Source organism: Fulmarus glacialis, unplaced genomic scaffold (assembly GCF_000690835.1).
Source record: "Fulmarus glacialis isolate BGI_N327 unplaced genomic scaffold, ASM69083v1 scaffold44855, whole genome shotgun sequence".
Classification (NCBI taxonomy): Eukaryota; Metazoa; Chordata; class Aves; order Procellariiformes; family Procellariidae; genus Fulmarus; species Fulmarus glacialis.
Genome location: NW_009214523.1, coordinates 41,556 through 57,232, shown reverse-complemented (window position 1 = coordinate 57,232; position 15,677 = coordinate 41,556). Strand labels below are relative to the sequence as shown.

Sequence of the window (15,677 nt, the reverse complement as noted above, 5' to 3'; positions counted from 1 at the left end):
CTGATATCAATAGACGGTGCTGCGCTTTCAGATTTGAAATTAAGTTTCTGTTTTGTTGGTATAACATTACCTCTTATTTGAAAAGAAAGTGAAGTCCTATCAGCGTAGGCCAGAGGTTTTATTTGCAGTAACCAAATAAGGCACTGCAGTAGCTACCATTATGAGAATTAATGCTCTCTCTGCTAAATAATAAAACCAGTTAAGTCTAACATTCTGTTGAAGTTAATGGGAGAAGTTAACATTGGAACATATTGTGACCTTAGATCATCTTAGAAGCTAAGTAAATATTCCTACGATTACTACAAACACTGACAAACAGTAGGGTCTTTCAGAAGAGAGAGGAGTTATTCAGACAGAGACAAACTTTCAGAGAAAATGGTTGTGTGGAATCCTTTCATGGAATCCTGAAACATAACTCAAATTCTTCCTTTAGAAAAAAATCACTAATCTCAGGAATGAAAAAAAATATGGAAATGGGTTTCTTTCTGTGTTTATTCCTCCTGTTTGCTAATGTTAAGGATATATCAGAGATTCTCTTAGCTTTCTAACATCTTACTCAATGGGACCATTTCAATTATGTAAGATATGAATTCATTTTGAAGTGCTGCTTAAATGCAGTGATAAGAGTGTATTCCACAGAATACAGAGCAAGAAAATTTTGAATAAATACTCAATTTACTCTAGGACTGGAGGCAAATTTTTGCGTGAAAAATGGCATTGGTACCCTACAGATGTGCTCTGCTTCACTGTTTAGAATTAGCAATTTGATGAGCTGTCGAGTCACAGGGCTGCTGATGAGTCTATTCATAGTGGAGAGGCTGGGTTAAATAAGCACCTGCCTCTGCACTTCGCTGAGTGATTATCCACCAAGAGCAAGCAGGAAGCACGGCTGGCAATTGCAGATAGAAAAATGAAAGCGACAGAGACTTCGAGGCGCAGGGTATGCAGTGAGACGGGGGTCTTGGCTACGTTCCAGGAAATGCGATGTTAAAGCTCAGTGTGATTTATTCTTAGCATTACAGAAATTACTCCTCTCCGATTGTTCTGTAGCCAACAGGGAATGGGGAGCTGGAGCTGGAAGACTCCTCTGCTGGTGATTACTCACTGACTTCTGTAGTCAAACTTTGGGGCCACATGCATACTTAGGATGATTGGACAGGGTTAAGGCCTCGTTTCTTTGACTGTTCCCTTGGACAGACACTTTAAGTGTAAGAGCTTGTGTTCAGTGTTCTTGGCCGTTGGCATCCTCAGACCAGTTGTCCAGGTCCTAAAAATGGCACTGGCATGCTTAGTGGTCCCAGCAACTGGTGTACAATCTGAAGATTTCCGCAGAAACTGACAATCCACTGGTTGCTGTTTCCCTCCATAAGGGTACATAACCATGACAGCTTCAGAAGTTTCTGCCCTTCGGGTTTTCATCATCACCTCTGTAGCAATGAATGAATTTGTGAGTGTTTCTACTCTGTTTCAGTAGTTTAAATGAACCATTGAAATGAGGCGAGTTCACGTATTTCTCATATCTCCATTGTTAGTATTTTACTGGATATACTATCTATAATTATAGTTTATTTTATTTTATAAGGCTGGTAATGAACACACAGAGGCCAGTCATTTTTTCCAAGCTGGTCTTGGTACTGAATGTCCGTACACCAAAGCACACGTCCACATGCACTGCTGTTCTCCACTGGGATCAGTGCCCCAACAGCCCTTAGCCTAGCCCTTAGCCCAAAAGATTTCCCTCTAAATCATACTTAGGCTGTTCACTGAGTGAGAAAGAGCTTTAAGACCAAGAGCAAATATTTTGTTTTTTCTTGACGGAAACAGTTGCTCCTATCATGTGACTCTCTAAATCGGCATTAACAGTCCTGCAGGTAGGCAGTGTTCAGGCTGGGGGAGATTTCATTACAGGGAACCTGAAAGCTTGCCATGTGGCAGTTTTCTCCAGCATACCCTTGCATTGTCAGGTAAGGTTGCTAACAATTCATGAACATCCACAGAGTTTTGTGTTGTTTGCCAAGGATTTGCAATTTTATAGCAATCATACAGGCATATGCTAAATCATCATATTCACATAGCAGGCTACGTATTGTTTATCCTATATGATAGCTGCTATCTTAGAAGAAATAATAAGTCAGTGCCTGGCTCAGACTGCACAGAGCTACTCAAGGAAAAAAAAAAAGTGGTCCTGATGTGAAAAAATATTTTATTTTTTCATGAAGCACGGTGAAGTCGTAGAAACTATTATCTTATGAAGAAAATGTGAGCTTTTTTGACTCACTGGATGTGGAAGTTAATAGGAGAAGGTTTAATTAGCACAAACCAATGTATGAAAACAGGAATGCAGGGAAGTAATCGTTTATTAAAGTATTAGGATTCTTTGGAGGAGTCAAACTTGGAAATAAAGTATTGCATCAAACTTGAACTTAAGTAGTCATTTTCATACTAATCATAAAACCATGATTTATTTTTATTTGTATCTAATCTGTGTGTAGTTCTTCATGCATATTTCTGTCTTTAGATTCATAACTAAATATATATTCCAAATGCAAAGATTTTGGCTTTCATAAAAGCGCAGATAAAACTTAACGTACATTTATTTTATGCATGACAAGTATTTTAATTAAAACCTCACTTGTTTTTCTTAAAAGATGCCAGTGGTACATAAAGGCCAAAATGAAATCTGAAGAGAAAAGAAGGGCTCATTTGCAAAATGGACATTGTAAGTAATTCAATACTGTGTTACATAATATATATATATATCTATCTCATGTTTTAAATGAAGAATGTTCATCGTTTTCTGTACAGCTTTTGCCCTTGATATTTTAATCTGGCCATTTGGATAGTTCCTTATTGTCCGCACCATCAAGGGTGTTTATTTTTATTTGTATGTCCTCTTGAACAATTACACTGAATTGACTCTACTGAACTCTAGTTAGTAAGGTTTTTTTGGTATTCTATTAATAATATTTATCAATTTTTCAGGTATATTTCTTTGAATTCTCAACTAGTCTGGACCATATTGAATTTCTGCCTCAAAATTCCTCTCGTGGTGACTATGTGCCTTATTTGTATCCAGTTCTCTTTGGCTTTAGGGATCTACACTTCTAGCCACCCAAGAAATAAAAAGTGGAATGGGTTGCCTTCCCTCATGTTCCTGCTCACTGATCAGTACAGTGAGAGAAAATCCTGGCAATCTCTCGTGGGCAGTATATTAGTTTATTTAGTTTAGTTTCGCTACTTAGTTTAAACTACTAGCTTCAGTGTTTTATATTAGAGTAGCTATTTAAAGGTTATATTTATTCAAAGGGTACTATACAAAAGGTATTAAATTTTTTTATTCTCATTTTTGATAACATCCGTGGAAATACTATGATCAAGCCAGAAGCTAAGTCACCAGAAGTAAAATCCTTTTTCAGGTGACACCACTATATCCGGCCAAGTGGCTCTTTCTGTCAAGGAAAAGGGCACATTTCCCCATAAAGGATACTTCCTAGGAAGATTTATTTGTCATTGGTTTCCAAACATGGTCAGAAAGGAGAGAAGACAAAAACCTTCCTGCTGGAGAGTTTGATATATGCCTCTGAGACCGTGACTGAATTTGAGAAAAGCCTCACTCAGTGTCTTTCAGGCCAGGGTAAATGATGACTGTATTTCATGTTGACACAAAGCTTCATCTCAGAGGCTTCTCATTCATTTGCAGTTATCTCAGCATCAGACCTGAGGGGGCAAGTCTCTACTCATGTATGTGCTCCACAGAACCAAGGATAAAGAGGAATTACTGTGATTTACCCCAGCAGCTAGGACTGTATTGCCAACAATACTCCCTCCTTTACACTGAGCACTCAGCGCCTCCATAAGAAGTACCTTCTTCATGCTAGCAGCAGTCTTTATCTGACTGCTGACTACCTATAGATTTGGTATCCAGCATCTCAACTTGAAACAACATGTGAGGCTGTGCAGCCTCTGCTGAGATCAGTATAAGGGTGACCTCTCCTAGACTGGCTGAAGCTGTTTAAAAAAAGTTCCGCTGCAAAACCTGCACTGGTTAGCATCGCCCATTCCTGTTCCCAGATTTGTCATGTCTGCATCCTTTACATCCTATGCTTCTGCTGTGTGCTGAAGAAAACCATCTCCTGTTCATCCTTCCTCTCTCCCTCGGGAGCTCAGTGTGAGTAAGAGGAAGATTTCAAGAAATAAACTCTTTGAAGGGAGTTAGAAAGGGGTCCGTGATCTTGCTGACAATGTGACATCCCATAATGTCTGGTGTCCTCCCCATTCCTGTATGGTGTGTGTACTCTATCAGCTGTGGTCCAAATGGCTGTTCCATACTACTTAATGAAGCCCAGCCACATTCATGTATCCTGAACATGTGTTCTTCACCTAATGCATTCAGACTCATCAGATAATGAGCTGCTTTAGACTCAGCTACTAAGTGATAAGAGGAAGAAGGCTGAGAGGTACTTAATTCTTTTAGAAGAGATTCTCCAGACCCAGCTGCAGTACCCTCCTCTTATCCTGATAAGCTGATGCATTATCTATATCAACTTCTGTTAATGAATTGAAAGTTTTCCAGAACTTAATCACCACATGGCAGCAGCCAAAAAAAAATTCCCATCCAGATAGTCTGAGAGGAACAACATAAGTTCTTGGACATGCCATGCTCAAGAATATGAGGGATATTAGCCATGCCAGAAAATGATGGCTTGCTGGAGCCTGCCAAAGCAATCTGGCACCAACCCACTATTGCCATGGCCATCTCGAAGGAAGCAGACAGAAAATATTGAAGCCTTGTAAATGGATTTGGATATTTTTGTTCTCATCTTGCACGTGGCTCTCTCGTTGTTCAAGCTGATCAGAAGAGAACAAAGCAGCACAGTCCTCCAGGACCCATCCTCAGAGAAAAGGATCTCAAAGATTGGACATGTTTGGCAAAAGGAATGTTCAGCCATCCACCCTTAAATGAAAGGAGTGAATTAGAAAGCACTGTTTTCAAAATAAAGGACAGATTGCCTAAATTGCTCAAGCAAAGGAGAATATAAACTGCTTTGGCAGTAATCGCTGTTAGTCTTCAGGATCTGCTTTTCCCCGTATCTTTGAGCCCTCACTTGCTGTCTCTGTAGACACACTTTTTAGTGACCAGCTCAGAGCTCATGTTTTCTTTCATGACTTGCTGCGTTTTCCAGATTTACCAGCTGTACTTGAAGCATTCCTTAAGGATGTGAGCTAAGTGCAGAGACTCCAAGGAGCCTCTTCAGACTAAAATACTAAATAGCATTTGGAAAGAAAATGCTTACAATAAAAAAAAAAAATCAAATGTACTTTATCTTACCCAAAATAGCATTTTCCTTAAAACTTAGAGAAGGCTGTTATTTTTATCTAAGGAGAAGTTTCCAAAACTTTGTTGTCCTCTTAATTTTCCTGCCTGAAATGCTATACCTCAGGAGATGCTTGTTTTCAGCTGGGACAGAGACAAAACAGAATAAGAGTTTGACACTCTCTTATCAGTTGAATAGCAAAGACTGAGTTTTCTAAAGGCCTTTGACTTTTTATTCCTGTGGGATAAACTCGGGGACCTGTGTAGCCTAGCAAACATGACAGTAACTAGAGGTATAAATAACATTCAGAGAACCTAATACCCGTATATCCTCCGTTCTTTACACTAACACTGTTTATCAGTTATCATTGCAAGCTGAAAGGGTGTTTGATGTAACAATGCACTGCAGCAATCCTGAAGAAGTATCCATGCTTTCAGTCACCCAGAACATCTCAGGAGATTTGAGCAGGGTCCAGCAGGACCTTGCTTACAGTTTCAGCCAGTACTTTTGAATGCTTTTGCTGCCTCTGGGTTGGCAGAGGCTTATCCTCTGTCTGTGGAGTTGTAACACCCAGGTCTTTAATGTCTCAGAAGCCTCACCTAAAAAAGCCACTTGAAGGATAAGAGGAAATGCTTAAGTCTGTGCCCCGTCAATCTTTGAAAGCCCTGGTGCTGCCAGCAAATGGGGACAACTCACGTGCATTCTGCAGTTGGTTTCTGTGAAATCAGTAGCAAGCATTAGTAATTTTGGGTCATTATCCTCTTTTGTTGGGTTCTGGAACTTTAAATGTGGGAGATTTAATATATTATTTCCAATCCTTTCAATTGTCTAGTCAACCAAAAAAAAAAGAGAAAACCATATTGTTACAGTGTGTGAATGTCAAAGAATGCTTGATTCCTAGTATTCTCTCTTTTTTGCAGTACGTTTCCCAGGAATCAAAACATATATTGATCCAGACACGTATGAAGACCCATCTCTTGCTGTCCATGAGTTTGCAAAGGAGATAGATCCTTCAAGAATTCGTATTGAGAGAGTTATTGGGGCAGGTAAAAGTACACCCACTTTAAAAAATGTCTAGGCACGAATAGGCTGCTTTTCTCAAGTCACCATGATAATGCAAGTGGTTGAGTATAGTACAAAATGTGGGCATATTTCTCTGATAGCACCAGTTCACTTTCAGGTGTGGTGTACATGAGGTATTCTATTTGGCTAATATTCCAAATGTGGGTATATTCAAATAAGGAGTTCTTGAGAGGCAGATTCTCCAAAATGATATGTTTGTTGCAAACCTTTTTCAGGGCTTTATCAATTTTTTGGGTAGGGTTGGTTTTGGGGGTTTTTTTTGTTGGGTTTTTGTTTTGGTTTGGTTTGGGGTTTTTTTTGCTTTGTTCCAAATGTACTCAAAACACTGTGTCACTCAGCATTTGCCATAGTTAGTGTCACATATTCTCTGTCACTGAGGGGGAGATTAGATCAGAATCTCTTTCTGGGGGAAGATAGGATCAGAATACAGAAGACTGAGCAAAAAATATTCTCAAACAGAAAATGGGAGGAGTACAAGGGGGAAAAGGAGAGGCTGGCTTGGGACAGGTCTTCCTGTAGCTGTGTGGAGAAGGATCACTGGCAGAGAGGTGAAAGAGGAAGCTCTGATGGGAAGGTGTAGACAGTATAAAAGGTGACATGGATCTCAGAAGCAGGATGAATGGGAAAAATAGCTGCAGGTTCTCCTCTTACATCCCTGTTTGTCCAAGTGTGTGGTGGGGGCAGAGAGGAATTACATCTGAACAATTGTTTTAGACCCTGTTCTCGTCTATGAAGTGTTTACCTTCAGTTGAGAACATCTCATTGGGGATGAAGGCCATTTCACAGCTGTTTGAAAATGAGTTTCAGAAGCTCCTGTATGTATATTGGTCTTTTTTTCTAAGGGAGATAACATGCCCCTTGTGTTTTCAGGGATCTTACACTTTGCTAATGTGCTATGTTTATAGGCATGTCTATTCTGTGCGTTAAGTGTTATCCCCTTGTCTTACCTTTGGTTTAGTTGTCAGGTTTTGCTACTCAGAAAAATGCTGTGCAAGTGTTCCCATGCATTCACTTTCGGAAAGCCTTTGCAGGGGTAAATGCTCATGGCTGCTGTCTAGAGTACACTAGAGGTCCTGATGGCAGCTCAGTGGTGACAGAAAACACACCTTTGTGGTTAACACAACAAAAGTTAAATACTTGAAAAGATCAAAGTCTTGTAAAACCATTTCTTGTAACTTGTGTTCTCTCTCGGGCAGACAGCATTTCATTGTTGACCAGGTCCTGAGATTGTTTGCTCTCTGTTTTACCCAGTTGTAGTTTACTGAGGACTTAGAGAGACAAGGCTGGGAAAGGGCCTTACAAAGTTACCTAGCTAGTGGATCTCAATGCATGGCTTGTGACCAACATGTCATTCAGAAGGCCCACTGACATTTCTTACAGTTACAACAAATTAAAACAAAAAACAGACTGACAAGGAGAGTCTGAAGTTCTTGTGGTGCATTACATCCTCTGTGTTGTTACCTGCACACTGTCAATGGCTGGGGAGCATTAATCATTTTTCAGCCCCAACAGAAAGGGAAGATGGGAGAGCTAAGGGTCTATGTCAGAAATTTTGATGAACATAGGAACAGAATCCTGAGCTCTAATTCCAGCTCCAAAATTTAATTTCTTCCTGAGAAAGACATTAACACAACACCTCTCTTCAGTTTACACAATATGGATATTTCTCTGTGTCCTTAAGATATTATGAGTGACTGAGTTTTGTAAATTGCTGTCTTAAAGGACTTATAATACTGACTACACAGACGTTTTTCTTCACCTCACTGTAATTTTATTTCAGTAGCAATAATTAGTATGTTCCATACTCCAATGCCTATCTTTGAGCTATCCATTCTGGGCTTTCTTTAACAGTGCTGTTTTATTACTTCCTAAGTAAATGCCAACATACAAATGCTTTCTTTTTACCTTATATACTTTCTCTAATTTTAATACCGTCAAGAAGAAAATAAAATAATTCACAGTACAACAGACTGCAAAAATCAGAGTTATATCTTGCAGAAGGGGGGTCAGTGGAAAAAAAATTCTTTTAATTTGCTCATAGTGAGCCCACCAAAGAACTCATGCTAGCAAGTATTGTCAGGAAAATTACTATCAGAAGACATAATGCACTGTGATCCTTCTTTTTTATCTTTGTTTCATATATCTTAGTCATTTGAGAAAGGAGAGGTATTTTTCAGTTGAGATCCCTCATTTAATGATATGTTACTACACTGATAGCGATGGAAATGTCTCCAGTGTTGCTAAAAAGTGTTTTATGCACTAGAAAATGTCACGCAAATAATATAACAGAAATAAAACCTGGTCTGTTAACAAACACGGGAGAGAAAGTATCGACCTGAAGTAAGAGAGAAAATTCTGTTTCACACTGTAGTCCATATCACTAGAGTACTTTAGAGTTTACCTGATTGCTTAAGCTAGATATTATGTAGCTGGCACTGTGCACCATTGGAATTATGAGCTTGAGAGAGCTCCCAGAGGGCTGACTTCTGCAGAAAACATTCTATCTGATTTCTTTTATTTCTTCCTTTTCTTCAGACATACTATAGATATTGACGTCTTAGATTATAAAGCCTATTGAACTACATTCAGCACTGGTATAACTGCTGATTTCAAAGGAGTTGAATACGACAGAGAAGGATTGAGTTTATTGATTTTAATTCAGATGAAAATTGTGTCCTTATTCTCAACTTAATTCATTTATGAAAATTCTTTACTCAGCTTCTCTCTCCCTTTTCTTGTATGCATGGGAGTGAATTTTTGCCTGCTTTGACATATTTTATTTTTATATTTTTTATCTTCTAAAATTACTTGGGTAATCTGCCATCTTCAAAGATATTTGCCTAGCAGGACTTGCAAACTGGTTGCAATGAAATTTAAACCCATTTCCATGCAGGCAAGATACAGGTTAAATACCATGCCTGAGGCACGGAGAGTACAAATTCTCACAGAGTTCTTTGATAGCTGCTAGGGGACATAACATATCATTATAATTCACAGCAGTCCTAAAACTTTCTTTATGCCTTCTCTCTGATTCTGTATGAAACATTGCAACCTGATATAAAATTGATTTCTTAACATAGGAGAATTACTTTTAAAAGATGTTTAAATTTTTCATCGAAGTGAAACAAAAAATTAAAATCTTTTACAAAATGAAACATTAAAATCTTTTAAGAAGGGAATTAATAGATGCATTTCTTAAATTTGTTTTGTTTGAACATTTTATTTTGAGCAATGATTTTCATTTTGAATTTCTCTAACTTTAAAAAACAAAAATTATTTCCATTCAAGAACTAAAAGTTTTCATTTTGAAAATGTCGAAGTGGAACATTGCAAATATTTGAAATAATTTTTCTAGCATTTCTGGTCAGGAAATTTTTAAAACTGATCTTTTCCTGAAAGCAGTTTCCAATTTGGTTTTTCAATGGAAAAAGTCATGATAAAAAGCTCTTGACAATTCACTAGTTGCAGTGCAGATGGCTTTGACACTCAAGGCAAGTATTATTTCTAGTTTCTTTTTTCAGCTTACCTAACTCTGCACCCAAGTTATCTTTTGAAATATTTGGTAATTATAATCTTGGATGATGTGAATTGGAAATGTACATTATAGTATTTGCTGCTGAGGAATCTATCTGAGGATGATACCATCAAATCAGAAGTAGTATTTTCAACTAAAGCTACTGATTATCTCATTTGTGATTACAGCACTGTTAAAAGTTAAAATCTCCTAACTGCTCTACTTACCTCAGATACACATACACTATAATTTGAAAAACAAAGTCTTCCTATTTATTTTGTCCTATACTTCAGTCTCTGCTCAGAAGTGCAAAATCTAAGATCCCCTGAGTGTATTTACCTACTTACACTCTGTTGTACAGGTACATCTGAATGCTGCACAAGATATTGGGCTTTCTCTGCAATCATTTATTAGCCATGTCATACAGACAATTTGGTCTGCTCCTTTGGTGCCAAGTACTCGTAACATAAGGGTAGTACTAAGTGATGTGAAAAAAGAGAGGAAATATCTAAAATTGTTGCTTACACACTGACTGCTCCACATAATGATGTTTTTCCATCAGATACTAAAAACAGGTTCAGAGAAGGTGGCAACAAATGGTCAAATTGAAAAAGTAACAAGATCTTCAAGCAGATTGGAAAATAGCCTTTAGCAGTTACAAAGTTCAAGATGACACTTGGCCTGCAACGGTCAAAGACGTCATAGCCAAAATAAAAAGAGAATGTCTATACATTTAGTTGTAGACCTAATAAACATTCCTATTGCAAGTTCATATCATTAGGCAGGTAATAATAGGAAATGCAAAGCAGCAACAGTTTAAGAAAGGATGTTGAGCTTGTGAGATTATTTTGAGAAAAAATGTATTAGTGCAATCTCTTGTTAAAATCCTTTTTCCAGTCCTCCTAGTGGACATTTACTGAGCTGATGTTTTTGAATGGAGCTAGTTAATTAAAACTTTGATCTCAGCTCTCCCAGTCTTCCCCTCTGGCATGCTTTTGGTGTTCCAGTATATCTGCAAACTCTCTGAATTACTATCCTTCCTTCTGGTGCTTTGGTGAAAATAAAGCAAGTAAAATACAGACTTTGCAAAGTCCTTTCTAAATTATTCATGCTTTACTTACTCCATGTGTAGACGCAAGAGATCTGCATTAAAGGAACAATATCTGCACGCAAGAGATCTGTATTAAATTAAAAATATCTGCACATAAATCCAGATTCAAGATGGATATGTAGTCAGGCTACTTCCCCTGAGTGGCTTCCCGTCATCTCCTACCTTACATCTGGTTCATCTGAGAAAAAAAATACTGTTTTGTAGACCTTTTAATTGAGTAAAAGATTATCCAGGTTAATAGCTCTTAATGGTCTCTTTTGTTAGTCTTCAAATAACTTCTGCTGATATCATCAACCAAATAAACAGGTATTAATGAATTTTACATTCTAGCAATAGTTACTGTTTAAATGGTGAAATTGATTAATCCATTCCCTTTTATCCACTACTTATGACAAAGTTTTACTATTGTTTATTTTGATATTGTATATTCTTAGGTTCAAAACTCTTGGCCCAGTTTTTTTTTTTATCACTAGTATTAAATATTCCATGAGAACTCCCATTGGTTCATTACAAAGATCACTGGGTGCCTTTTTGCCAGTTCCCACAATTTGCCATCTATTCATTGCTGTAGATTTTCTTCAGATGGTCCCTTTCAGCCACTCTTCATATTGAGTTTGCTGCACCTACTGACATGTTATCAAATCATTTGATTTTGTCCTGTCCATGACACTTTCTTCTGCCCCATCACTTCTTGCTCTTTGGTTTGCTTCAGCAGCTCTTCATGGAAGGAATTCCCAGAGGTACTTTGTCAAGCCTATCTTAAAAGTTACAATTATCCTCTTATTTTCTTTGTTAAAATGTTGAAACTCAAGGAAGAGGCCACCTCTTTATTTTGCACAGAGAGTACACTATATTCTTTTTATAATCTAAATCTTCTGCCAGTTCTTCCACAGGTCTAATGACTAAAACTGGGGAAAATGAGTTGAGCTGTATTTGGTGCTGTGACCTTTCAGTTCTATCAACAGCAACTGTCTGTGTTGTAAGACATTTGTTTTGATCCCATGTCGTAATACCAGACTGCAAATCAGACTTTTAAGCAACTGACTATTCCTGTTTCATTTTAAATAACACATATGTTATGACTGAATGAGAAAAAGGATGCGTGGTTTGCACAGGGTAAGTTTCTAGACTGCTCAATTAGCTTCTTTTTGTATAACATACAGTAAACGTGTGGGTTTCATATCATTAAACCAGGGATTATTTACACTTTATTAAAACTGAACAATGAGCTCTATCTTTTCCTCTAGTTATCACCAGCTTTTTCCCTGCAGCAAGGAAAGATGTCGACTTCATTGACATCTGGCTCTCAGCTTCTACTTATTACACATGCAGTCATGAACTTTTACTGCTGCAGGGTCAACATTTGTCTTGTTTATCTTCAAACTTGAGCAATGAGACTTAGATTCTTGATTTTAAAAATCCCTTTTGTTGAATACATTCGCCTGTGACTTTAAAAACATTCAAAATTCTTTATCTGAACAAAAGTGTAGAAAAAATACTCTGGGATGAAATCTTGTCAAACTCTTTCTCAGTGTAAATAGTTCAATGCTTTAAATTATATCACTGATCTCCATCTAGTCTAAACCAGAACTAGAAGTTATAACACATACCTTAGGTTTCTAAATGTAGTAACTGTCTGTTCTGTGAGCTGATGATCACTGTCTGTTTGACATCATTTTTGTCACAAAAAAATTGCTGTTAGTCTTTATGTTCACCAGTTTATCAATACCAATATCCAAGGGGAGTGAAATTTCTTTCTACCTGTACAAATCATGCATCCAAAAAAGGGAAAAGAAACAGGTCAGGGAGAAGACACGATGTTCCTTCCCCTGCTTTGGATGATGTATAGATAATAAATCTTGGGATTGTAAGTCCTTCACTTGACTCCTTCAGTTTAATTCATTTCAAAACACTTGATGAACAGCCCTTTACAGTTCCTGAGGTATGAATGCCATTATTTCTGAAATTCTGAAGTTTTAGTACTCTTGTATAATCTTATAATAGGAAAACTATTATTCTATCACCTATACTTTCCAAAATACTCTCAAAAATGAGATTTTGCAGTTCTACAGATTTATTGATCATGAAATCTCTTTAAAATTTGGATATTAAGGCTCTAGTATTTTTGCTTTTCACTGTTTCATCGAGAGAAAGAAATTGGAAATTTTTTTTATTTTAGGCATTTAAGTTTGAAAAGCCAGTAAGATGCAATAGAGTCATGGCTTTACAGATGCGTTGTAGCACTGCTGGGTGTGTCCCAGAATAGAAGATTGATATACCATGTCTCCTTCAAAACATTCAGGTTTCATGACTTTGTTTTATGGTAGGACTTTAGAAGTCCAAACTAGCTACTGCTTTTTCAGTGGCACTAGTCAGGCAAACAAACTTTTAAGGAGAGCCTTCTAAGAGGTAACGGGCAAAATCATACAAGAAAATCCCTACCCAACTTTCCCTTTTGTCAAAAGATTCTCAGAGCATTAGTCTGATGACATATATTTTCACACATATGCACACATCTTCAAGGAAGCACATGCTTTGATTTATTTTTAAAAATTAGGAGAAATAAAACAAATGGGGTTTTTTGGTAGAAAGAAGACCTAGGACACTTGGCTTTTGTTAGCTGTTTAAGAAGCTGCTAGTTTATTCAGAGGTTATGTTCAGCATCTGTTAATTGTACTCTTGCACTTGATGATGTCTCTGTTTTGATGTGAAAGACAAGCTATGAAATTGTTTTTTTAATCCCTCCACTCTTCCTGGATCTTATTGGCTAATAAAACCTGGTTTCATTTTAGTGGAAGCAACAGAACCTAATAAAATAAAAGCTGTATGACAATATCCATTCTAATCCTATAACATCAGGGAGTTACAATTTTCTGAAGTGAACCTTCTGTCTTTAAGGCCTCTCTCTTCTAGATTCGGTTCATATCTGAAGACACAGTTACAGGATAGAGCTCTCCTATTTGTTTTCTGTTGTTCTGTCCTTAAGGTTTAAGGAAAACTAATTCACTCAATGGATGGGGTAACAAATTATTTCCTCCAGTTAAATATATATCTGTTTATGACTTTTTTGTTTTTCAACAGTTCTGATTCCAAAATGACTGGCGTAGAGAATTTACTTTTACTGTGGAAGTACCCTGCACTGAAAAGTGCTTTGAAATATTTTTGTGAACATTGTTTTTCATTTACTGAATTATGACCCGTTGAAAACTGACCTGCGGGCATATTTGGTAGGGGCTTTAAATAACTTTTGAGTGGCTTCAAGATCAAAGGAAAGTTGTGACTTCCATACAAACTTAATTAGTAAATGTGTAAAGGGAATGCGAGGAGACATGCATTCTTCAAAGGCCCTTACATACACAGGAAAACAACAGGTGAAGCAAGCTTTGAGATTCCTCTTGTTACGCAACTCAGTCCTGATTTGCTGAAACGGTTGGCCTTTGGCTGTCTGAACAGTGAAATATGTAATTAATTTCAAGTAGGTGTGTAAGTCCATTTAATTAAATCTTGTGCAAATGCTTTTCTAGGGCATAATAGCATTAAGTACATTTTAAATGCTTTCTACAATTGGAGGATAGTCAGGTATCCCGATATTCTCATGGCATTTCTTTTCATATAGGTCTTAGTGCACAACACCCCTATAGATAGATATTGCTATAAATAGATATTTTAGATAGATAGATATTTTGTCATCATTAGAATTAAAATCTAAGTGTCATTACATTCCTCCCTCATAGCATGCTCAATTATATCACAAACATATTGATATCAAAGTTCAGTCTCAAAGTGTCTCAAAGATGAACCACACTGTGGAGGGCAGATGGTTTAGCTGTTGCAGTGAAAGTACAAGTCCCCATGATCTCGTGGTGTGGCACAATGGAAAGGTGATTATTTGTTGTGAAGTAATGATTAATATTTTGCTTTTCTGGGATGTGATGAAACTTCGGATCTTGAATATCCCATCCGTTATTTCTCCATCCACTTCTACGGGTTGTGTGAGTTTCTTGAATGTTTTTGTATTCTTGTTTCACTGACAACTACAAATAACTCTAAACTATTAAAAAAGACAGCTTTTAAGACAGCTATTGAAGGTTATTTTGAAAAATAAGGCATTTAAGTTCAGCAATACAAACTGTACTATAGTTCTTCAGGCACTGTGAATGATCTAACAAATATTTTATCTATTTAAGGTGAGTTTGGAGAAGTATGCAGTGGACGTCTGAAGACACCAGGAAAAAGAGAGATACCTGTTGCAATTAAAACTCTAAAAGGCGGCTATGTGGACAGGCAGAGAAGAGATTTCCTGAGAGAAGCTAGTATCATGGGGCAATTTGATCACCCAAATATAATTCGCCTTGAAGGAGTTGTTACAAAAAGTAAGTTATTATTAATAGCTTTTTGTTGTTTTTCCCATTCTATGTCATTTAGTATCAAAATTAAGCATTACTTCCACATTCAATATGAATTGCAATTCTCAGAAATTATCTAAATCATAAAGTGCAGCAGAAACTGCAGAGTTTGGGACCATAACAGGAAATTCATAGCCTATCTGTTTTCAATTAAAAATTGTTTATTCTTGTTTTTTAATAAAAATCCTCATCATTCAAATAAAGTCTTTACAGGTTCTCATGAAATAGCACTGTAGAGTTTGCTTATA

General features: G+C 37.1%; 1 protein-coding gene across 1 annotated transcript in view; it reads left to right on the top strand.

Moving 5' to 3' along the window:
- The window catches only part of LOC104077371 (ephrin type-A receptor 6-like), a gene marked incomplete at its 3' end in the record, with an annotated part of 84,723 nt that overhangs the window by 30,481 nt on the left and 38,565 nt on the right, over positions 1 to 15,677 (top strand). The window contains exons 6-8 of the mRNA XM_009578578.1: positions 2,649 to 2,719; positions 6,236 to 6,361; positions 15,211 to 15,396. Of these exons, the coding sequence (XP_009576873.1) occupies positions 2,649 to 2,719; positions 6,236 to 6,361; positions 15,211 to 15,396 (383 nt within the window). The remainder of the gene's footprint in view (positions 1 to 2,648; positions 2,720 to 6,235; positions 6,362 to 15,210; positions 15,397 to 15,677) is intronic.